Source organism: Streptopelia decaocto (genome assembly GCF_964273445.1).
Source record: "Streptopelia decaocto genome assembly, chromosome: 2".
Taxonomy (NCBI): domain Eukaryota; kingdom Metazoa; phylum Chordata; class Aves; order Columbiformes; family Columbidae; genus Streptopelia; species Streptopelia decaocto.
In genome coordinates, this window is record NC_138655.1 from 15,516,968 (window position 1) to 15,541,477 (window position 24,510).

The window sequence follows — 24,510 nt, forward strand, 5'->3', positions numbered from 1 at the left end:
CAAAACACCAGCAAAAATCAAACCTTTTGCTGCGTGCGTGGTTCCTACGGGGCTGAATGGGAAGGAGTCTGAAACTGAGGGCTGCCCTGACACCTTCTGTCTCTCCCATGGCCTGTGGCCTGGAACTTCACTGACCATGCGATGATTTTATGATCAAGGTCTCCTCCAAGTGCCGCCTGACAGTCTGAGGAAAACGTCAAATGGTCTCTGCTGCAAGCTTGACTCTAAGGTGCTTTTCGATACATGTAAACGATTTCTTCTGCAAGCAATGCTTCAAATTACAAAGCTCTGCTTGCAGCTTGACAGAGATGTTTATGTATTTGTGGCTGGCTACATGTGTTGTGTGAAAGGCGTTTCTGAATTTGTATACAGGGGTATCTTCTGTCTTTAAGCTAAGGCAGGGAACCTCCGTTGTTTTGTGTGCTACTCACACACTACTGGAGTAAAATTAGTACCTTGTGTTTAAGTATCTCAAATAGATGCTTGATCCTGCGATGGTCACTGTGGAGGATTAGACTGTAAACCAGTCCATTAGCACCACGCTCGAAAGTCGTGTCAAGTCACCTTATAACACTTGGGTTTAAATAGCAGAGAAATTTGTTCATGAGAAGGATCTCTGGTGAAATTCATGTGCTGCAGCTGCTCTCAATGGATATTGCTTTCCTCTGGGTCTGCTCATGTTGTGTCTGCGGGCTCTCCCTGAAGTGAGTGGAAATTTTGTGCCCATACATCAAGGTTAGGATGAGGCTCTCTGTGTACATATGATGCAGATAAATTGCTTGGTGACCATGAACTGTGCTATTCCAGAGCGCAGCAATATATCACACGTTAGGCTTTAAAATGCACAAATGGGAGCAAGATGCTAACTGGTTTCCAGGTGGGAAATGGTCAACAAAATCCTTCCCCCCCCCCACCCATTATATATCTATCCTAATATCAGCAAATTAGATGTGAAAGAAAAGATACCCGACATAAGACATCAGTGGGATGTGGAGAAGTCACTTGCGTTTGGCCTCACTCTCTCTTTGTTTTCTGGTTCTGCCATCAACATTTTGTGGATATTGTTGAATTCCAGGATATTAAGAGGATTTTCCATTTTTAGCTAGCTAATGATGGGGGACTTCTGACTGGTATATTCTCGCCCTACAGGGTATTCTATTTTTGGTATTTATTAACATTTTCTGATGTACAATATACAGTGAAAGTGATGAGCCTCAGACCTCTCAGTATGTAAAAAAGGAATGCTTAAAAACAGTAACATTTTATTTTTTTGGTGTTCCAGTTCCCTAATATTTTCCCTCGTGTGCTGTGTCACTGCTGGCTGCTGGGCTGGGACATGGCTGCCAATCAATAGCCCACACGGAGAAAAAGAAATTGCTGCCGCTCAGATAGAATATGTATATATGTATTTTAACCAAAGTTGAGATAACGATTTAAGAAAAAATGTACTTTGAAGTCTGTTTTGTAGTTTTAATTAATGCAACGAGGGGTTTTATTTTACTCTCAGTGGAGATAATCTTAATCCATTCACAGTGACCTTTTCTTGTGCAAATTAGCTATACACGCTTGTTTAAGCAAATGGGCCTTTGCAAGATGTCTTTTCCTAAAGACAGAGCTTATAATTGAAAATTGGCTTACTCCCATCTGTCTGGCCTGTGCGAGAATACAAGCATAGATCCGGACTTTTTTATATAGAAAATATAATTGCATACATATACATATATATGCTTACAAAAAAAATTGCTCTGCCTGCAGTCTACAGTTAAATTAGATTATTAGTGTTAGAAAATTTCAGGGTCACAAGTTACTGTCGAAATTAACATCTGTCTGCAGGGTCCAGGACACTGGAGAACGGAGGGTATTTAATCTGGATCCTTTTGTCTCAGATGAGGTCGGTGCTGTTGGCATTTCCATGGGATTGCCAAAAGTACCATTAGCTAATAGCAGGCTGGAAGCTGTTAGGATTTGGTGCATGGTTTTCGTGAATGGGTTTGAGGTGATTGATGGAATTGGAAAAAACAAACAAAAAAAAAACAAAAACAGGAGTGTCTGTAAGTTTTAATTCAGAGGAGCAGGGGTCATTGCAGCTCTGTGGTTGATGGCCAAAATTTGGCACTTTATTCCTCTCACCACATTTGACAATAACCACCACAGGAGCCATTGTAACCCTCCATCCTGTCCCTTTTTCAGTGCGTGCTTGAGTAGGGAAGATTTATTGGGCATAGTTTGGATATTTTTTGTTTCGTACAAATCTCTTGCACAGAAATGAGCGCAGTTGTGCATGACTTTGACTAAATCTGGATAAAAATCAGGGTCACAGAAGTGTTGCAACAATGCTTTGGGTATCAAAATATTGCAATCTAAGTTTGTTGTTAGAACTCATGCATGCCTCTTGATATAGAAGTGGCTGATTATTGCAAAGGCAAAATTATTTCCTTCCTTCCCAGCTCCATTCTCCCCAGCTCTCTCCTGTAGTGGTTGCTCCTGAAGATGAACAAAAAGCAGCTGGGGAGGTGGCTGACGCGTGCCCGGGGGGCGCTGGGTAACCTGATGGTGAGGGGTCTTGGTCAGAGGTGATTTCAGCCAGATGTGTCTCAACAGCTGTTTGTATTTTCACACCCAGTTACTCTAGGACTCACCACTAATTGAATTTTCTCTTTTCTCCTCTGTTCTCATTAGGTATGATTACCGTGAAATGCTGCACAATGCCACTTTCTGTCTGGTTCCCCGTGGCCGCAGGCTTGGCTCTTTCAGGTTTCTGGAAGCTTTGCAGGTAAGAGCTGCAGTTTAAAGCATCAGCTACGCTGGCTGCAATTCGGCAAGGGGGTGGGGAGGAGGGAAATGTGTTTTGTGTCCCTAGTGGACAGTAATCCACTTTGCAAAAGCCTCTCTTCATACTTTGGAGCAATTGACAGCTTCTTCCCAGGAGAGGCTGAGCACTGAGCTCATCTGACGGTCGCACTGCGTTACCTCCAGGAAACGGCTTTCTCTGGATGTGGTGGGGCTGGGAGGTTGGACCGGTTTAGAGCAGTATCTTGTCAAGCTGTGAGACTTCCCATGGGAGACACTGGCCTCTACAACAAGTAAGCCCCAGGGTGCTAAAAACACCTTTTTGTTTTCACTTAGCCAGAACAGAGCTGCTTATGCATTGCCTGTCTTGCAATGGTGCTTACTGAATGTGCAGGAGGTGGCCTGGAGGTTGTAAAGCCCCAGCCGGAAGCGTCACATAAAGGTGGATGTAGGCTGATCTCAGGGAGCAAACAGTGTGTCTGGGACAGCACCTGTATCCCCTTCAGCTTTTAAAAGCGTTTTGGTTACTGTCTCCCTGTTGTGCTGTGGGCCAGCAGCAGAGGCAACGCTGAGGGGCTCCTGGGTGGCTGTGGCAGGGGGCTGGGCAGCACAGCGATCCAGCCCGACACTCACCTACTCTGGCTGCAGGCGGCATGACCTTTCTTTTGGCAAGTCTCAGCTCAGCCCTGGGCTCCTGGATCTTCACTCACACATACAGAGCATTTGGGAGATGCTGCAGGTCCCCTCTGGGACTGGCATCTGCATTTCCATGGGGTCTGGTGTGGAAGGGGGGCAGGTTGAGGCACTTCTTGGTGTCAGTGGGCTGGCAAATGAGGACACCTTACAGAATCCTGCCTCCGGGTGTTCTTTTGCCATTTTGGAAGTGTCCCAGCATTGGCAGTAAAGCTATTAATGAACAGCATCACATCACTTGTCTTCATCAGCCACAAAATGTCCCAGTTGCTATTAAAGATTATTGTTTACCGCAATGCAGAGCAGTATTCAGGTACTAAGTGGATGGGTATGATGTTATTTTAGAAGCCACGGGGTAGCTTTCTGGCATTCGGCTGGTTCTCCAGAAGGTCTTTGCTAGGTCCTGCGTCATGTCTGCCAGCCTCGGATGCGTGTCTTGGATACCCCAGAGAATCTCAAATGTGCTGGACACACGTTTAACCACTGAACCCCACACCTACTGTCACATTTGAGATTGGCTGTCCCCTCTTTGCTCCTACTCAGGAGATTAACAGCCTGCAAAGTGCTGTTTCCTCTCCAGCCTCTTCAGAGGAAGAGGTGGGACTGGCATTTTTGGAACGATGAGTCACTTCAGATCCTCATGAAGAGCACTGCTCAGCTCCTTTTTCAGCTGGGCCACAAGTCATACGTCATCTCAAGAGAAGAAAGCAGGGAGCATACCTCATGGTGCAGAACTTGGAGATTCCAGATCAATGATGACCAAACGCAGGCATTGAGGATTTTCCTAGCAGGCTAGCAGCACAGTATACACTGATTATGCTGAATTCCCAATTTCTGTCTGGCTCCAGGGCATGTTGAAAGATGTAACCCACATCAGTGAAATGTTTTAAACATGAAAACACATTGCTAAGTGTTTTCTGGTTGGATTTTTTTATGCACTAATGTAATTTCCATACAGATCACAGTTCTTTACACGTTATAATCACCACTGTAATGCAGAGACTTGAGCAGTCTGAGATCCTCTGTGTAATACATGTTATCAAGGAGGGTACAGCAGTCTGAAAGGTTCTCCTTTATACCATCGTTTGGGAGGTGCAGGAGGGACTGACCCCAATCTGGACCAAATTCAAAGTAATTGAGCTCGGCTTGATCCAGAAGAAACTGAACCAGATCACAGAGTCGAATCAGATCCTCTAGTAACAGGTTCTTGCAACACATCAGGAGGCTTTTGGTTTGGATCTTAGGTTGTGATCCAGCTGACCAGAATGTAGTGAAGAACATTTATTTATGGAAATACTGCCCTATTTACTGAATGTTTGCAAGCTTGTGGTTTATGCAGAGGAACTTGCGCAACTCATAAAAGATCAAATAATTTAGACAGATCATACTGGTACAAAATAGATACTAAATTTGTATGCTTTTTGTTTGTTTTAAGACAGAAAGCAATTCTTATTTTTGTAGACAGATGATGACAGATGAATTATGTTTGTGCAGTTGCATCTCTTTGGAGAGCTGATATCAAACAGGATAGGGAATTCACTCCTCCCTCGTGGAAAATGTGCTTTGGAATTAAATATGATATATATTTTCTGTAGGGTTGTCTTATAACATATTATAAAAATTTAGGGAGTTAGCTCCCTGCTGAATGGTTCATGAAGCAGCAAGGGAGGCCATCATTTTGTATTAAATTCTCTGGTGTTGCATCTGCAGCATTTTAACAGTTCTGCTCTTATCTGGCAGCGTAAGCACCAGATTTCAAATGCCACCCTCCACGCAAACCCTACCTTTCAGTGAGTATGAATAAGCGCAAACTGGAAGACCATCAGAATTTGGGTTGTCCTCCTGCGGTCTCTATTCTGGTGTTCTTTTCTGACCACATTCACGAGTGCTGGCTCAGAGCCTGTGCAGAAGGTGACCGTGAGGTGTTGATGGGAGCCCCGGGTACCACTGACACGCTTCGGGTACCACTGACACTGTGATGCCTCTGTGTGCTGCAGGCCGCCTGCGTCCCGGTGATGCTCAGCAACGGATGGGAGCTGCCCTTCTCGGAAGTGATTGATTGGAACCAAGCTGCCGTCATAGGCGATGAGAGATTGTTATTACAGGTAAGAAAAAGACCGTGGCCTTCAGCGGATCAGTTGATTATTGCTGCCGCCATCTAAATGGATGGGGCGGATGAATCCAAAAGGTCAGGGCTGTAAAAGAGTTTTTATCGTGAAGGGATTGTCTGTGTCACTCTGGCTATGAACTCATTTCATATGACATCATTCATTTTTTGACCTGAAGGTCATTGCAGCCACCAGGCCACATTCTAAACGCAGAAGACTCTTTTATTTATCCTGGTAGAGTGACATTTCTTCTGGTGTGGAGCACCTGGATGCCTCTCAGAGGCAGAGCTGGCCTGGACCGCGTGCTGTGATGAAACAGAGAATGTTTGAAGGCAGGTTCTACTCAAGTCATTCAAAAATAGTTTATCCTCAGGGTCCCACCAGTGCCGTGTGTCTGGCTGGCAGGTACTGAAGGGGCTCAGCAGGAAAGCAGGTGTTTTCTCAGATGGGAGTTACCACCTAGTAGTTCTGAGGGAAGCAGAATCTGTCCCTTTTCTGATGTCTGGACCATGTAACATTGCTTTCTGAAGCAGTGTTCACCTATTGTTAATCTCCTCATGGAACAAAAATAGGCTGAAATTCCCTACTACCTTCAGCATCTACTTTGGTTTTAAATTTTCCTGTTTCCCTAGTTTTATAGTCTAAATACATTCTGTATAGTATGTGGAGAAATTTATGTTAGGTAAAGTTCTTGAAAGATTGGTTTCCACAAAGGACAGCGTGTTTCAAAAAGATGGACCCAATTTCAAAGCAGTAGTGATTTCAAATGGGGTCTATCTTCTTGAAAAACCCTGTAGAATATGATAAAACACCATTGCCCATCATGAAGCTGAGATCCACAAGATCTGGAATAGCTGGTAAGTAGCCTCTAAGGGGGTTTTTAATGGTTGCGTTTAATTCATTTCCAAAGTGACAAGCTATTGTCATCCATGGAGAGAAGCCTTCAAAGGTACATATGTCTTTGCACCCCAAAAATGGAGTACCTTTCAAAATCTCATTAGGTGCCTATTCACTTGCCTGAAGAAGGAAATATTTGTGAAGAGCTGGCCTAGCAAGCCTTGCAAAGTGCTGCCTGTTCTCCTTAATGTGCTACAAGCTGCAAATAGAAAAGGGCCATTTGATTTTTGCTTCTGTGGATGGCACATTTTTCTGAGCAAAATGATTTTTCTCTTTAAATAATAATAATTTGCCCATCTTCATGCTTTCCGGTAACATGCCATTCGTTCCCTTCACAGCTGCTTCCATACTGAACAGCTACTGCACCGTTATTAACAGTGTTTTTAAAGAGCTGGCAGAGGGCCTGAATGTCTGCTCTGGGAAATGTTTTTGTTATGTTACAGTTTTTCATTTCCTGTTCCAGAGCAGCTCGGATGTTTTTATTTGCATATTCTCCTCATCATAGCGCTGGGAGAGCTTAATCCAGCCTTTCTGCTTTTATTTGGGCAGGGTGTTTTTTCCCTTCCCCCTACTTATTACTGAAATGACCTTTTATTAAGACGTCATCCAGTTCTAATAATTCCAGTGTAATCCTGCCAGATTAGTATTAATACATCATTTTCCCCACCTGTCTTTCTGGACAAGTAGATTAATAACTAATAGGCAAATGCAGTTAAAATGGGAGCTCTGATTTTCCTTTCCAGCTGTTGCAATGGAGCGGGCACCAAGGCTTATTTTAACCTTGGCACTGTGTTTGCCGGCGCTCGCAAGCATGGTGTGGCCTGTAAAATCATAACTTCTTGCAGCCTTCCCTTTCAAAAGGCCTGTTGGGAATGAGCATTGATTCTATTTGTTCCTCACACACGTGCACACACATGCAAGGTTGCACATCATGCAATGAAATGAATGAGTTTGTAGAAAAAACGCTGTATCGCCACTGTGAATTGACTTTGATCGTCTTTTTGCTGCTGATAATGATCCTGGGTGTTATTAATACACATCTGTGTACAGCCACTGCAGGGAATGTTCATTATCCCTCGACTTACCAGAACTTACTGGAAAAGTAATGAAAAGAAAAAAATATTCACCCCAAAAGATGAAATTTAGTGCAGTTATTTGCTGCATCATGTCACAAATAGTGATGTGATCATTTAGAAAAACATGTGCTAATACATGCCCTTAACTTCTATCTTTCATACTAGTTCTACAAGGAATATTTTACCTAAAGATCTTTATTTTACCTGAAAGGCCTATAGCGAAGGAACACAAAGCACCATCTTTGACAGTCTGACGATTCCTTTCTGTCCTGGCTGTAGTGCCAGCTCTCTCATAGTATCAAATTCTGTATCCCTGTTAGCAGTGTCTCTAAGATGAAAGTCCAAGAGATTACAGTCTCAGGGAGCAGAGATTGGTCCTGTTGGACACAGTGTCCAGGCCTGGATGCAAACAATGCAGTAAAGAATTTACTGATTCTTGGGGAAATTTTTTACGTAGAAATTCTTAAACTGTCAGATTTTCTTCAGGAAAATGTTACATGTGAAATAATTTGATTCAGGAACATGTGAAAGCAAATAATGATCGCAGTGAGCAGTTACTCTTTTAATGCAAAGTATTGCAGGAAGACAATTTGGGTTTTATTTGTAAGGCAACTTAAACCAGAATTAACACGTTGGTTCAATGGAGAGGGGAAAAAAGAAGCAGTGTTTTCCCTTGTGAATAACAGGTGGTGCAGGAGATGTTATTCTTTCCACCCACAGTAATTAGTAAAATGCAGTTTGATCCACAGGCTCCCAAAAAGTGGAGTCTTATTTAAGATGTTGCTGTATTTTCCTTAGGGCACTTAGTGTTGCCATGCTGTGGTAAATGCAATTCCAGATCCCTCTAATACACATTGAGAGTGGGGATTATTGTTGGCCTCTCAACACCTGCGGTTACTACTTTGTTAAAATACTAGTTTATGAAATGTTTTGTACATGGGGCATGGATGGAGGAGCTCCTTACCATGCCACACCACAGAGCTGGGGAGAGGGAGCTTTTGTTACCGTGAAATAACCAAAAACTAAAAGAAAGCAGATGAAAAAAAAAATCATATATTCAGTACCAAAGGTTAGAAAGGGTTGTGTCTCATTGGTTTTACATCAAGGCTTTAACTGTTGACACACGCACCTCTGTTGGACGGGAGCGCTGAAGCTGTGCAGCTTGCTAATAGAGGAGAGGGCTTGTTGGCAGCATATTAATTTGATTAGATTGCGTTGTTTTCTGAAGCTTCTGACTATATTACATCTTGTATTACAGATTCCTTCTACAATCAGGTCTATCCATCAGGATAAAATCCTAGCACTTAGACAGCAGACACAGTTCTTGTGGGAGGCTTATTTTTCTTCAGTTGAGAAGATTGTATTGACTACACTAGAGGTGAGTAAAAATTGTCTGGGAGCTTGCAGAGCAGCAAGGATTCTGTGCCTGAACGGCTGCTCCTGCCCTCAGCTGGCGTCAGACCTTGGTTTTCATGACATGCGATTGGTCACTGGGAAAAAAGCTCTCGATAGGTTTTCTCCCTTAAGGAAATACTTTCTTCATTATTGGAATCTACATTAGAAAACTGACACAGTGAAGTATGGGAGCTACCCAACACGTGGAAAAGTTGTCATATGTGATCTTGCCTTCACAAGGCTTTATGGTTTGTGATGCAGTATCCTTGTTATTGGTAGTGAATGTAATTCTTTAGGAAACCTTCCTGGGATTCATTTTGGAAAAATATATTACTTCCTTGACCATTCCTTAGCGTTTTGATGCTTTGTGATGGAGCTGTTGGTCTGGCTGAAGGAAAAAGGTGGGCTTATAAATCACTGTGTTTTATCTTCTCACACAGGATAAGGGACAGACCTGATCATCCTTATAAAATATTAATAAATTATCATAATTAGAGTGCTATTAAACAGGGAGACAGATTATCTCAAATGTGGAGAGAATCCTTTCTGAATTCAGAGACAGAGGAGAGATGAAAGGCTCTTTAGAAGTGGCACCCAGGCTGCAATTTCAAAAGCAGGTTTCTCTTCTAATTGTTTTGCAATTTCGCACATAAATTTTTGACACACTTTTACCACTGGAAGTGGCTCACTTTGTAGGTGCAAATGCATTCGTCTTATGCTAATGATTCTGCAATTGCATCCTTCTTTGTGCACTGTTGTAAAGCTCCACATTTCCCGCTGTGCCTGCTTTCCCCTGCAAACGGCAAATGAGTGCTGCTGCCTGCAGTACAGGTTGCCTGTGGCGGATGTTCCTGCAGCTGCTGCGAGACAGTCCCTTCAGTTCTTCTGTGCCAGTGGAGAAAACCAGGCAGGGAACATTTTCGGAGCCCCTGGCATAGCTATCCTCAGACCACTCTCCTCCCCTGGATGAGCAGGTCTCATCAGTGCTGCCTGTTGGAGACTGCTCTGCATCCTCAAACTCCCCGTAAGCACTGATGAGATGGTGATAATTAGCACAGCCCACGCCAGGATCGGACTAACAAAGCTAGAAGACCACGTGCCTGTGCTCGCCGTCTAATTTACCCTTAACAGAAGTACCCTTAAGGACAATCAGGGTGACTCATGTATCATCTGCCCCTTCCCTCCACACACCTCATTATTGTTAGGGATTGCTAAAAGGAGGGGGGTGCACAGCTCTCCTGGCTGCCCCTCTCCTTCCCATGCTGGGGCTGGTCTCAAGGGGGCATAACCCATAGCCCCATGGCCATGGTGCCCATTGCATGAAGCTCCAGCGCTCACAGATGTGTCGTTAGCACTGCCCTGGGACACGCTGGCCCGTGTGGCTGCAGGTGCCCAGGGGACAGCAAAACCCGTAATAAAGCTGAAGCATCTGGGCAACCAGCAAGCTGGAGTTTCCGCTCAGAGGGGAAAAACTAAAGTGAAAACAAAAATCTTCCTGGAAGGTTTAATTTAATGTAACCAAGTAATGTATGCCTGGTGTTGAAGGTACGGTCTGGGTTTTTTCATTTGTTTGCGAGAGTGGTTTTGGTTTGAGGGTTTTTTTGTTTATTTTTTAATTCACGATTCTCGGAAGTTTTTGAGACAGCTAAGAGGGATTCTGTTCTCATTAACAGATTTTCGTTTCACATTTCAACTTGCCTAAGTAAAGTCCTGAGTTAACTTTCCTTAGAAAAGGAATAAAAGAGTTGAGAGTGATCTTTGCCATCTGAAATCTGCAAGCAGTATATCCTCTTCTTAAAACCTGATGCTTGGAAGTAAATTCTGGTGGATGTTATCCATCTTCTGTTATAACACTGTTGTGTTGTGTGATGCTAGACATCATCAGAATAATCACTTGCCAGCTAACTGCAGTGCCGGTACATGTCCGTGTGTGAGGGTATCAGCACAGAAATAGTCTTCACCAACTCAGGTGCCTGCAAGGACAGAGCTCTGCTCTGCCCTTTATCCTGGACACCTCTGAAAACATTAAGTCACATTTTAAGGTCCTTGATCTTCTCATGGCATTTAGTGGCCTAAGCCAAACAGCTCCTAGCCCAAAATGAGCGGTTTGAATCATTTGGCCAGCAAGCCCATATTGCAGGCACAGAGGAACATGGTGTGGGTTAGGAAATTATGTTCACGAGTGTTGGCTGCAGGCTGGTGAGTGGGAGCGCTGGCAGCGCAGCTGCAAACACCATCCGGACACGTGCTTCAGTGTATCTGCACTTCTCCAGCTTGATCTTCTCTGAAAACAAACCCAAAACATTCCAAAATCTCTGTGCAGCGTGCTCAGTCTTCCTCTCGGGAAGAGGAGGGGAGAGGGACAGCACAAAGTAGAGACAAGGAAGGTTTGGTGCTTGGCCAGGACACATTGAGAAGCAGCAATGATTAAGGCAATATGTGAACTTCTTGAAGCATGAGGACGAGGGAGACAAAAATATTGGACTGTTAATGAATTCCAAAAAGAAAAGGGAGATCTCACCAGAGATCCTAACCCCTTCCTTCGCTTATTAAACTTCCTGTCATGCCTCATGATCGGAGAGGCCGTGTAGCTGCTGTCTATCTCTGCAATATGTGCAGCGCTATGCACTCTGCATTTGAATTGATTGAGCCTCCGTGTTATCTTTTTTTATACTTCTCTTTCTGCCAAGTTGTCTTTTCTCCCTTCTATCATGACAGACAGCTAGGTTTCTTGTGTAGACCAGGAGTGTGATAAATTAGTCTTCGGTTCGTTAACTGTGATAAATGGCTGCGCTATCTCCCCAGCCTGGTGCGGGGCCGCGCTGGTGAGATCCGCGTGCCCGACGTGCGCCGGGGCTGCGGGTGCTGCTCCCAATGGGGTCCCTCTCCCACCAGAGCTGCGGGTGCTGCTCCCAACGGGGTCCCTCTCCCACCAGAGCTGCGGGTGCTGCTCCCAACGGGATCCCTCTCCCACCAGAGCTGCGGGTGCTGCTCCCAACGGGATCCCTCTCCCACCAGAGCTGTGGGTGCTGCTCCCAATGGGGTCCCTCTCCCACCAGAGCTGTGGGTGCTGCTCCCAACGGGGTCCCTCTCCCACCAGAGCTGCGGGTGCTGCTCCCAACAGGGTCCCTCTCCCACCAGAGCAGCGCTGGCTCCGGCGTGTTCCCTCTGGCGTCCTTGGCTGCCAGCGCAATGGAAAACTCCACCGGCTGTGAAAACCTCCTGACCGTGTAAATAAATTCGCAGACTTCTTATCTGACTATGCCCCAGTTCTGAGAAAGCAGGAGGAAGGAGCTGTAATATTTAGATTTTGTGGTAAACACTGGAAAATATGTACTTTCTAGGTTCTGTCTTTGTTTAGTGGCATAGCTTGCAGATGGAGAAACAGCAGTCATCTGTTTTTTTTCCTGTCCCCACTACCGTGCAGATCTGACAGCTGATACACCTAACTTTCCAAACAGAAATATTCAGATACACTCTTGTCAGTGGTGGAAAACCAGTCCTAAGTCTGTTATTTGTAGGTCAAAAAAGAGTTAAATTAACTTAATCGTGTGAGTGAATTACTGCATATTAGCTACAGTAATTAGCTGTAGGCAAAATTCAGACAAGCATGCAAACACCTAACATTTGCCCCACTTTAGCAGTATGTGTATTGCCACCAGCAGTGGGTTGTCTAGCACAATGTAACTGGTGTTTTTATGGTTCTTTTGTCATGGCAATCAAAAATTCCAGGAAATCCACTGCTTGTGGCAACACTTAATTCATGTTCCATGTTGGCCAAATGTCCCTGAACTTGGCTGCTTACAGAGATTTTCGCTTGTTTATTCTCCAGCAGCTGCTTTTGTTCAGCTTGTGTTCGGTCTTTTGGCTTGCTTTTGTTTTTCCTGTGTTGTCGATATATAACTTCTTTAGTTCCATGGATTTTAAGGCCAGAATGAATGATGAGGGATCAGATTCAGTCCAGCTTCAGATCCATCAAGAATGAGGCCAGAGATGTTAGGTTGGAAGAACCAGCATGTTCTTGGCACTTGAGCCCCATGTGATGCATCAAGTGCCAGTTGGGTGAAATCTCCTTAGGAGATGGCAGATGAGCTGCAGAAGAAGGCAAGGCAATTCTGCTTAGTCCACTTAGGAGAACATTGTTTATTTCCCCCCTTGCTCCTTGCAGTGTCCCCATATTTAGAAAGCTGCATCTTATTTGGAGGCTGAATTTGGCCAGTTACAGCATCCCACTGCAGAATCTTGCTAGGCCTTCGCAGCAAATTGGAAAAAGCTCCCATCGGTGTAAGAACCATTATGGTTCTTGCATACAGGCGTCTGATGTGACATAACTGTAATTAGTTTTATAAATATTACGTGTACAACCTTGTATCTCTTTTTTTTGTGGCTTGTGGTATTCTAGATGATAAAGTAGGTGACCTAGCAATCTGTTCTGACCGTAAAAATCCAGGAATCTATGTTTGTGGCCCTCTACAAAGACACACAGTGGTTGCCAGAAGATCTTTTTCTGTTTCATCCAAAAAGGAACTGTTAGAGAACTGAGACGTGGAATCCGTAATGTATCTGAATGCTAATATCCCTTTATAATTAAGCAAAAATGAATAATTAGTGCAGCCTGATTTGCTGAAAGTCTTTGTGGTTTTGAATGCTCTCATTATCTCAAAATAATACCTAGCTTTGTAATGCCATCCTCAAATAATTATCTTCTGCGAGTTCTGGATAGTAAAACTGACAATGAACTAATCAGGCTTACAACTGCTAAGATACTCTAATAGACAAAATATTTGACTTGGAATGCAAAATGCAATGGATTGCAAGGTCCCCATGTCCAGAGAGACTAATGAGGTGCTCTGAAACCTATTGCACAAAGCCTGAGCTGCTGAAGTGATGTCAAAGCGTGCAGGTCCTGTGTCATTTTAAGAGAGATTAAGCAGGAATGTTTAGTAATTTGTGTGCCTCAGCTTTTTGCAAAATGGGTGATGATTCCAGTCAGCTGGAGTCCCTGAAGCTTCTGCCAGTGACTATTACAGTCTATTTAAAAATCATTGCCTCTCTTGTTTTCCAGATTATTCAGGACAGAATATTTAAGCACATATCACGTAACAGCTTAATATGGAACAAACATCCCGGAGGGTTATTTGTACTGCCACAGTATTCCTCATATCTGGGAGATTTTCCTTACTACTATGCTAATCTCGGTGAGTGAATCCTTGCTATAATCTAGCAGTATTTGGAATTTCTAGTGGAAGTTTGGAATTTGGTTCTTGAGTAGCATGTGCCAAGTGACTTACCATTCATTTCTAGTTAATGATGCCTTTCATTTATCCTGTCTTAGTCTTCCTTGCCCACTGTAGACTAGAATGTCTCTGGCTCATCAACATGCAACATCTGCCTCTTGCTTGCAAAGATTGTTTTAAAAAAATCTGTGTCCCATCATACTTTTCAGTTGCCAGTAATTAATGCCTGAATTGCTGACCTGTTCATGGCCCGAGGGGACATAAGAGGAATAGCTTTTTGCTTTCTTTGTTTATTTGTGCCTGGCAAATTGGAAAAGTGGTAATTTACCCATGACACTTGTTATTGGAGTGCATAGTTGGTATGGATTTATTCTCCATACTATGTGTATTCATATGGATCTCACTAGAAGGAATGAATAGGACTTAGGTTCATGGCTCCTTCCTGAACAACGAGTTCTGTGGGGGAAAGTGCCCGCAGGCTGAAATGATCCTGCTTACCAGGCTGCTGCTACTTTTGGCTCAACCTGTGCCATCCCACTTGTGTGGGTCTGTACTGCTCACCTGCTAAAAATTCACAGTTACCGTGTTAAAGAGGGAGAAGAAGGTTTCTGGGGGAATTTTGATGAAAAACAACTATGACCCCACACAGATGAATTTAGATTAGACTGAAAGCAGTAATGAGGGGTAGATGCCAGTAGGATCTGTTATTTCAGGCAGAAAAGGAAATCATAGTGAGAGAAATATCAGAATGGAAGGCAAGGATGCATGCAGAATTATCAGCTCAGGAGGTAATTGCAGATGCATGTGGATGGGGATCGACCCAGAAAGAGCAAAAATCTGACAGAGCCTGTAATGGAACTGAGGAAACTGAGCAAGCCTCTGGAAGTTGTAGAGATAATCTGTAGTAAAGATCAAGCATCCAGAGCCAGGTAGCAAAATAGAGCCAGGGTCAAGAAAGACATTTGGTTGAACAAACCAGATGTCAATATTATTTGTGAGGCAAACTGGATGAAGAAAAGAGATTGCAGGACATCTGTGGCAATAGCAAGTAAGAAAAGGCAGTGATAGTGTTGAAGTCAGGAATTTTGGAGGGTGTGGGAGTTAAAGGGAAGCGTGATCTCCTGTGAAGCATCTGGTATCTGAGGCAAAAGCAGGTGACCAAAAAAAACAAGGCAAGGTTTGCATTAAGTGCAGATCATTTTTTTCATCTCCAGAGTCCTTTAATCTGTACTAACCAGGGCAATTTTGTCTTTTCCTGAACACGTATCTCTTCACTTCAGGTCTGAAGCCTCTTCCCACATTCACTGCCGTTATCCACGCAGTAACTCCCCTGGTTTCCCAATCTCAGCCTGTGCTGAAACTCCTGGTTGCTGTAGCCAAGTCCCAGTACTGTGCACAGGTAAGCAGTGCTGTTTGATGTCAGACACATTGGAGACAAAACTACTGTCCCAGAAGTGAAGAGCCTACTGACTTCAGATCTTCTCAGTCCTGTTTCAACCCCTTTTTGCAATTCTGATGTTTCCTTTTTCTGAGATTTCTACTGTCTGTGACCTGCATGTATGGGAAACAAAACTTCTGAGTATAGTTAGAATGGAACAGAGACAGTAATTAAACCCCTTTGTTTCATGAGGCGGGTAGAACAATGACTGCACTTTAAAGATCAGGTACAGAATGCCTGTACCTCAGAGGCCCTTTGTGATCTCCTTCCTCCTGCTGTGGCTCTTAGTCTCAGCAGTGCCAGGATTTTGGCTTCTCTGAAGGAAACCCTGGGGAGTTCTGTAGGAGCACCCTCTTGCAGTGGATTGTCACAAGTGGTTTAGCCTTTAATGAGAGCCAAAGTAAATCAGTGACATCCGCATGACCTGGCCTAGATGGAGACTTCCTGAGTTCCTGTCTGGCATCTATTTGCTTGAGAGGATATATATTGTAAATAGTCAGGATGGGTAAAATTACTGTAAGAAGTGTTATTTTTATACAGATTTGTATCATTGTTGATTTTGAAATTCCTAACTTAAATGAAACATTTCTGTCTGGAGATCAGAGTCCTTAGGGTTTGGACTGCGTTGCTTCAAAAGGTCTCTGATCATCGTCCAATATTCTCTTTCAGATTATTGTTTTATGGAATTGTGATAAACCCCTCCCAGCCAAACACCGCTGGCCTGCCACTTCTGTGCCTGTCATAGTCATTGAAGGAGAGAGCAAGGTAGGTGGAGAGAAACATGGTAAAATATTGTATATGTTTTCCAGTGGGACCGGAATTTGTTTTTCCAGCTGCTTTGGTGAAAGCTTTGTAGTTCCCAACAGTGTAACAGCTCTTTTCTATTCCTTGGCTCTTTGTACCAGCTTGGTCACAGATTTGCATTTCATGCATGAGGTCCCATGCTCTCAGAAATCATCAGCATGGCAATTAATGCTGTGAATCTGAGATTCATACGTGAGACCCAGTTTTGAAATGTGGCCCTGAGAGCAGGTAGTGCTGACCTCATCTTTGGAGATTTCTTCCTCTGCAGGTGCAGGAAAGTCATGGTGCAGCTGGATTAGTTGAGTCTAAGCAGAGAGTTGCAAGACCGGAGGGTCAGCTGTGGACTCAAAAGCAGAGGACATATGGGAATGAATGGTGAAAAGTACCTTTGAGAAGTACCTTCTCTCATGGCCTTGTAGGGTACTGCTGCCCGTGATGGGATCCGACCACCGAAGGGACAAGGGACACATGTGGGAACAAAACCACCATGTCATGTCTTGCTGTGCAACACACCTGTTTGTTTGCACTTCCACAAAGTCAAAACAGATGCCACCCAGATTAGAAAAGAGGCTTTTCTTAAAATCCACAATGAAGTGGCCAATTCATTTCTAAATGCAGGCCTGAAAGATCAAGACTTAATGCTTCTGGACTCTCAGATAGATTGGGACTGGCCCTCTCTCCAATCTCTGTCAGCTGGCTCTTGAGCTTTGCCTTTGCAAAGGGAACTTTTAGTTGCTTTGGCTGTACAACCCTATTTTGAAATTATAGTCCTGTTTTTGTTCTTTTTCCCCCAGTCACCTTAACAAGGAGAAAGAGAGAGCCCTTCAAGGTTGGCAGCTAATGGCTCTGGCCTCAGCTAGCCATGTAAACAGTGTCAGGAGAGTTGCTGCAGGGCCAAGAAGGGCTGTAGTGATTTCTGAGTCTTTTGAACGTTGTGGGGTTGTTTTCTTTCTTTTTGGAAAACTTGCAGAGGTGAGATAGAGGAGAAAATCTCTGACCAGTTCTACAGTGTTTGTAGGAATTGGCCCAGGCACTGCTTAGATTACAAATGAGTCTCCTGAGTACACAAAGGTGTGTTTATAGTGGACAGTCTCTTCCTTCTAATATCCCAACATATGCCAAATGGCTTATTGCGCGGTAAAGCTGTTTGTTTGGACAAAGCCTGCAGAGCCAGAGCAGTGCAATTCAAAGGTTGCACAAAGGAACTGCTTTTCATCTTCAGACTTAGCTGAAGCGTGCTGGCAGGCACAGTGACTGTGTGCAGGTGTCACAGAGGTCTGCCTTTACCTAACCTTCCCTCTTCCCCATGAAATCAAGATATATTATCACACCTGTTTCACAAAAGGGAGCTTTAACTACAAAAACAAAATACATGAGTAGTCCCGACTGGTTTACTATTTGACAATTTTACACAGTCTGTAAAACAGCTGGGGTGACAATGCTGCTCTCCTGCCGGCTGCTTGCTCTGCTTTGCCTTTGCGTAAGCAAAGCAAACCCAGGAACCCCTGCCAGATCACCTCTTCCTGATGGCCTCCCCAGATCACGGCCATCGTAGGGACGGGGGGATGCTCTCCAGACACCGTGAACCTCCTGGTTATAGAGACAGAGCTTTCTCTGAATCGAGGCATAGATTTAGAGACTTGCTTTCAAACAGGTCACAGGGGACGCAGAACTGACCATGTCCATTATGAGGGATGTATAAAACTTCTCCATGTTCCTGTTTCCATATAGTGATTTCCTCTTACCGGACCTGATTTTTATAGTGTTTTTTTGGCATAATAAATTGGAAGAGAAGTCTGTTAACTAGCCAGGATATTTTTCCTAGCAAATGAGGGAAACAAACAGTGTTGTGTCCTTGTTACTGTTCATCAGTTCTCAAAAGGTGCTAATTAGTCTGCTAAAAAAGCCACATCGATTCTCATTTCTTGCTGTTACCTTTTTGATCCTGCTTTCCTGTCTATTTTCTATTGCCTTGAAGACTGTCCTGCCATAGTTTTTAAAAGCTTATTCTGCATATAGACTTCACATATATATATATACACATAAGTCACTTAAGAATGTGACTTTTTAAAATGCTACAATACCAATATAATTCTTGATGCAAGTGGAGCTCAACTGGTACTCATGCTCTTTAACATATTCTCCTTTTGTGATGGGGCATGTTGCACCGCATGGCAGCAGCTCCCTGTGGATACAGCAGCAATGCACAGAGGTGGAGTGGTACCACCTTGCAGGGGAACCATCCTGGTAGCATAACGTCCTTCACACACAGCCTGGACTGCTTGGCTTCCCAGCAGTGTAACCTTATGACTGCTCCAAAGTCCTTCTCAGAGTTCATTATCTTTGTTCCTCACACCCCGTAGGAGGGCAGAGGGGCAGTCCTGGCTACCAGGGAAAATGTCCTCCCTAAAGAAGCTGTAGATACATCTAATTCTCACCATGGACTGTTGCAGTTTGTCACAAAAGGAAAGCAGCCTGCTCCAAAGAGAGAGGTCTGTTCAGAAATCACTCCTTGGGTAGAAGGTGAAGGCTGACTGCTGTGATGACAAAAATGAGAGTCTTTCACCCTTGAGCTGAAGGGTTCTTTCCATCAGGCAGAGATACATGATATGCCTCAGACAAGAGGAAGTAAGAGCGAGGTATGAAATTGAGTATTTCCCTTGTTTTTTTTTTCCCTCTCCTCCCTGCCTTGGGTACCCACAGGTTATGAGCAGTCGCTTCCTACCCTACGACAACATCGTGACAGATGCAGTGCTGAGCCTGGATGAGGACACCGTGCTCTCCACCACTGAGGTAAGGGTCCCTGTCGCCCTGGGAGCCTGCAGAGCTCCTTGGCTCAGCCTGAGCGCAGCAGGCAGGCTCTTCTCTCGGCTTTGTCAGTGAGCAACTGTTAGAAGATTTCCTGCTACACTCCTCAGATTTAGCACGTTGCACTTGTTTCAGCAACCCTGCCACCGCTTGTCGTCAGAGGAGCTTTTCGCCCTGGTTAATTGGCTCATCATTAGCATATGGTTCTTCCATTCTTTATTATTTTAGTAACATAGCTGCAGGCGGGTGTAGGCAGCCCAGAGCAGTCAGCTTTAATACTCTGTTCTCACTTTTCTGATTGGGGTAGCTTTTTTCCCCCACATTATCCATGGGGTGTAGGTGGGAAAGGAAGGGGTGTCAGCAGCAGGGGACTGCTGTCGCTTCAAAAGGCGGCGTTGCCCCCCTAATGCAGGATTTCACTGAGAAATGCTCTCACCATTGTGTCGCCCGATAAAATTGGAGATCTTTGCTAGTTTAGGTGTTACGAGTGTTTGTGCCAAGAGCAAGATAGCGCTAAGAAAAGAAAAATACTGTAGAAAACCAATTTTTACAACTGGGATGAGTATTGATTTCTGGAACCTCTTCCTGAGAACCACAGGGGAAACTGATGACAGTTTATATAGAGTGCAATATTTGGGAAATACATTATTAATGATGGCCAGGGAATAGCTTGAAAAACTCGATTTTCTTTTGTTTTCCCTTTTTTTTTTTCCCTATGTTCATGGCCATTTCCTTCTCCCCACTTTACCTTTATAAAAATGCTTTTTTGTCAGTGATGTGGACCTTTCAGTGATGCTATCACTGCGTATATGTCAGTGAAGAAATGCCTGACGTTAGTCACCCGTCACTGCTATATACCCTAAGATGTCAGTGAATTTGTTCCAGATGGATAACGTTGCAACCGCTCTTCTCCCCACTGCGGATTTGTTGTGCTGTGGTTAGGCTGCTCCAGAAGGAGCCATAGTAGCCCTTTTCTGCTGCACAGATGGAAGAAGTAGTTGGCATGGAACCTGTTTGATACTAAGATTACACCGTGGTAGTTTCTGCTGGATGAGGAAGAACATGGCTGCTGCCAAAGCCCTTGTGTGCAAAGCCCTGCACAGCCAAACAAAACAAAACAAAACAACAAACAAACCAAGCCCAATGAAAGGCTTTTCTTCAGGGGCTGGAATTCCTAAGCAGGTTGTTGCTCAAGATGAAGGGTCCTGTCCTAGTTGCCCTGAGGGCCATGGTAAGACCTCTCAAGGACTTCATTGCACTGAGGTGGTATTTGCAGCAATCCAGCCTGTGGATCCTGTGAGGATTTGGGGCTTTGGTTTGTTTTGCCTGGTATTTAGTCATCATCCAAACTTCAGAGTCATTCAGGCTTCTGGAACACATATGAAATAAATACTGTTTCTTATTCGGCTTGGCCGTGTTTTACCCTAAACATTGTGAAACACAAATATTTGTTGTTTTGTGAGACAACATACACATTTCTTTGTGGCTTCTTTCCTCCTGTGAGCAGCCCGCAGCCGATATTGCGTGCTTGCACAGTGGGTATTGGCTGTACGAGCCCCACGGCCTCTGTGCTGCACAGAGAACCAGCTGCCAGCTCTCGCTGCCACTCGCCCTCCAGCTTCAGCGTGTCCTGCCAGGGCCAGCAGCTCTCCTTGGTGGTTCTCTGTGAAGAACTGGGGCCTTTCTGTTGCGTCACGTCCCCCATCATACAACTTACGCAAACAGCACGCCGAAACACTGACATGAAACGCCTGGTGTGACACTTCCCTTGAAACATGGGTGGTTGTTGTGGCACAGCTTCAGGGCTCAGAGAAAGCAATTTAGGAATATGGTCAAACATGATCACGTTCCCGTTGGGAGGAGCAGTCACCAGGCACATCCTCTGCTCCATCCGGCTCCAGAGGAGTAAAGGTTTTCCAATCACAACAGAATGGTGGATAATTTTTTTGTGAGAGGACCTGTGTCACATGCACAGAGGGGTGTTTGTATGGGAAGTAATTAGAAATCAGCACAGGCCAAGAGTGATATTAGAATTTAAGAGACTGGCAGACTGGTCGGATTTTCTTGCTGATCAGCTGAGTAGTAATATTGCTGGAAATTACACAGGAAAGTGGCTGGGGTTTGTTTGATAAAGTGAGTTTTCTCTTAGGGTGGTTGCGTTACTACATCTCCCTGCTACTAAGGATGGACACTTGAAAGCACAAGTGAGGGCACTGAGTGCAGCTGCTTTATTATTTATTTAAGTTTGAGATTCTCAGACTTCTCTAAAGAAAACAGATGTCATGTTTTATGGGAAAGGCCTTTACAGGGGAAAAAAAAAAACCCTTTAGTTCTTTCATGTGGTATTGATTTGGATGAGATCAGAACTATCACAACGGTAACTGGTTTGCGCACATTGTCTTTCTAGTTGGCCTCAGATTCCTTGAAACAACTTGAAAGAAAATAACCAGTCCCTGACTTTGTCTTGAGTACATGTGTGACTCTTCTGTTTCATAAAAACACTTGTAAATGAGAGAAGTCTGACAGTAATCACACAAAATGTGGCTGTTCTCAGAGCAGCAGCTATTCTTTATCTAACCTCTACACCCTTGGCTTTGTCTGCGTTCTTGGAAGGTTTTTCAAACATTCTTGAGCAAAGTTTTAGGTCCCTCTGGTACTGGAGGGAGCTTGCTGTGCAGTACAGAAACAAATCCCTCGTTTTCTTGGGTTTGAAAGGGACAGCTAGAATTGCCTTTAACTCTCTTTAAAATTTTGGTCTAGTTTGAGCTCCAAAACCTAAGCTGAAGTGCAACGATGGCCAACCAACTTTATAGTCATAATAATATTTCCATATGTATTTTTACCAAGCTCCTTTCACATCTGGTGCTGATGAGCCTTCTGCAAACTACCCCAATCATTCCTTTCCTGGTGTCACCAGGGTTTGTCTGGTGGGAACCTGGGGTAGCAGTGTCATGTCACCTTTTCAATTCTCAGAAATTTGAGTTATTTAAAAGCTTTTTCTTAAAGTATAGGCTCCAAAAGCTTTGACTGCATGGGAATCTTATCTTCCTCTTTATCAAGCTATATGTTTAACCCTCTTGGTCATATAGACAGTCTTAAAAGTATGACCTGCATGTACCCCAAAGGCTCAAAATGGATGGAAAATAGAAAAGGACTCCACATTGATTGCCTGTTTTAATCTCACGGAGCCACCCTTATAATTTAAGGTGTTTGACTCCTGATTTTCCAAGCTTTGTGTTGACAGTACTGAAATGGTGAGAAGCACAGAGATGTGCAAAAGGTTCAGTTTACCACGTCGCTATTACCGCTCTGTATTGCATCCAAGTATAAATACATGCTCCTACACCCATTCTTTCTGTAACTTGAAAAGGTTTGATATGTAAAGGGCACGCTTGAAAATGTTAATGTAATGCTGTGATGCTCTAGACTCCCTTTAACAGGAACCATTAAAATGTGCATAATTATAGGGCAAAATGTCAAACAGTCGGTTTAATTTACTGATGAATACATAGGATTAATGTTTTGCAACAGTTCCAAGATTTTGAATTATGAATTAGTGGCAAGGTAATATTTTGTTTTGCTGACATTTGTTGGAACAATTTCAGTATTCATTTGGCCTCTGCCTTTGTCCGCAGGTGGATTTTGCCTTTACAGTTTGGCAGAGTTTTCCAGAGAGGATCGTAGGGTATCCTGCTCGCAGTCACTTCTGGGACAACACTAAGGAGAGGTGGGGGTACACCTCCAAATGGACTAATGACTATTCCATGGTATTGACAGGAGCTGCTATTTACCACAAGTAAGCACCCAAAGCATCTGCTGTCCTCCTTCTGTATGAAACCAAATAGTCAGGGGGAGAGGGGTGAAGAACATTCTTCCGGGGAGGGGAAAAAGTGGAAAGATAATAGATGGCTCTATTTTTTATGGGGCAATAATTTAAGTTCTTGGTTTAGCTCTGGGGATCTGGTAATCATTATTGCGCTTGTTGGGTCTCTTTGAAGTCCCTTGTATTTTGAGGCAGTCAGACTGCTCTTTTTAACATCAGGAATTACACACTTCAAAGAGTTCTCGAATTCATTAAGCTGCTCGGCTGAATGGCCTGTAGCACAACAGAAAGGAGGTTACTTCCAGACCAGCTCCGGGTATGTGTTGGCTGACAGCTGCAGTCTGCAAAGTCTTGGGGATACTCTAGAGATGTCTCACAGTGGACACTTCACAGATCAGCATATTGCAGCATGTTGGAGGAAAACCGTGTTGTTAGAACTCCAGCAGAACAAAGGCCTCTCTGGATTTTGGGAGAAAGGCACCGAATTCTGGAGTGCCTAGTCCACATCTCCACAAAGGAGAAGACAGGCCATAGAGGTTGCTACAGGCCCAGAGGAGAATAATTACAACAATAATGACAGCAGTATGCCAGTTAATAGAGTCCAACTGAACAGTTTTGAAAGAAGAGGTGTAGGATGAATTCATCACTATTGTCTGTCACGTTATAGCAAAGTGGTGTTCTCTGTCCTCCATTATCTTGATACTTAGATCTGTACTGTTTCTTTCAAGTTACAAAAAAAGGCCTATGTTCTGTTTCCCTATTAGCACTGTTTACTCTCTTGATGAGGTACTGATTTGTTTTCCATTCTTGTTGGAAGATGAGACTGAAGAAAGGAAGTGGTATATCCAGAGTTGAGTACGAAACTTGTGTCTCAACTGAGATAGAAATTCCCTGGAGTTTGTAGTCCCTTAATGACACTGCTTTTGGCTTCCAGATATTATCACTACCTGTACACTCATTACCTGCCTGCCAGCCTAAAGAATATGGTGGACCAACTGGCCAATTGTGAGGACATTCTAATGAATTTTTTGGTGTCGGCTGTGACAAAATTGCCTCCAATCAAAGTAACACAGAAAAAACAGTATAAGGAGACCATGATGGGACAGGTATGTATCCAGAGCATGTTTTAGAAGTTGGGATGGATTGATAATGTAAAGGTTTGGCTTCTAGGTTAGGCTTACAGAGTGATACATTTCTGTCTATTTTTTGCAGTTTTTAGTTTAGCAGAACTGTAAATAGACTTTAGGTATCCTTATTATAATGAAGGAAAATCCAAAAGGAGAAATGGCAAACATCTACTGTACTTGACAGTATCTCTTCATATTTTTCTCACACGACGTTATTCATGGTCATCTCAAACTCATGGAACTGATTGTGGTGACCGGATTTCAGTTAAACTCCAGTTTTCTAATTAAATATTCTAGATGTAATACCTGGCCAT

The 24,510-nt window shown here is 43.8% G+C and overlaps 1 protein-coding gene across 1 annotated transcript in view; it reads left to right on the forward strand.

Moving 5' to 3' along the window:
* The window catches only part of EXT1 (exostosin glycosyltransferase 1), a 178,134-nt gene that overhangs the window by 151,116 nt on the left and 2,508 nt on the right, over positions 1 to 24,510 (forward strand). The window contains exons 2-10 of the mRNA XM_082047133.1: positions 2,680 to 2,773; positions 5,481 to 5,588; positions 8,823 to 8,942; positions 14,025 to 14,157; positions 15,477 to 15,595; positions 16,304 to 16,399; positions 19,142 to 19,231; positions 22,882 to 23,042; positions 24,004 to 24,175. Coding sequence (XP_081903259.1) covers positions 2,680 to 2,773; positions 5,481 to 5,588; positions 8,823 to 8,942; positions 14,025 to 14,157; positions 15,477 to 15,595; positions 16,304 to 16,399; positions 19,142 to 19,231; positions 22,882 to 23,042; positions 24,004 to 24,175 — 1,093 coding nt within the window. The remainder of the gene's footprint in view (positions 1 to 2,679; positions 2,774 to 5,480; positions 5,589 to 8,822; positions 8,943 to 14,024; positions 14,158 to 15,476; positions 15,596 to 16,303; positions 16,400 to 19,141; positions 19,232 to 22,881; positions 23,043 to 24,003; positions 24,176 to 24,510) is intronic.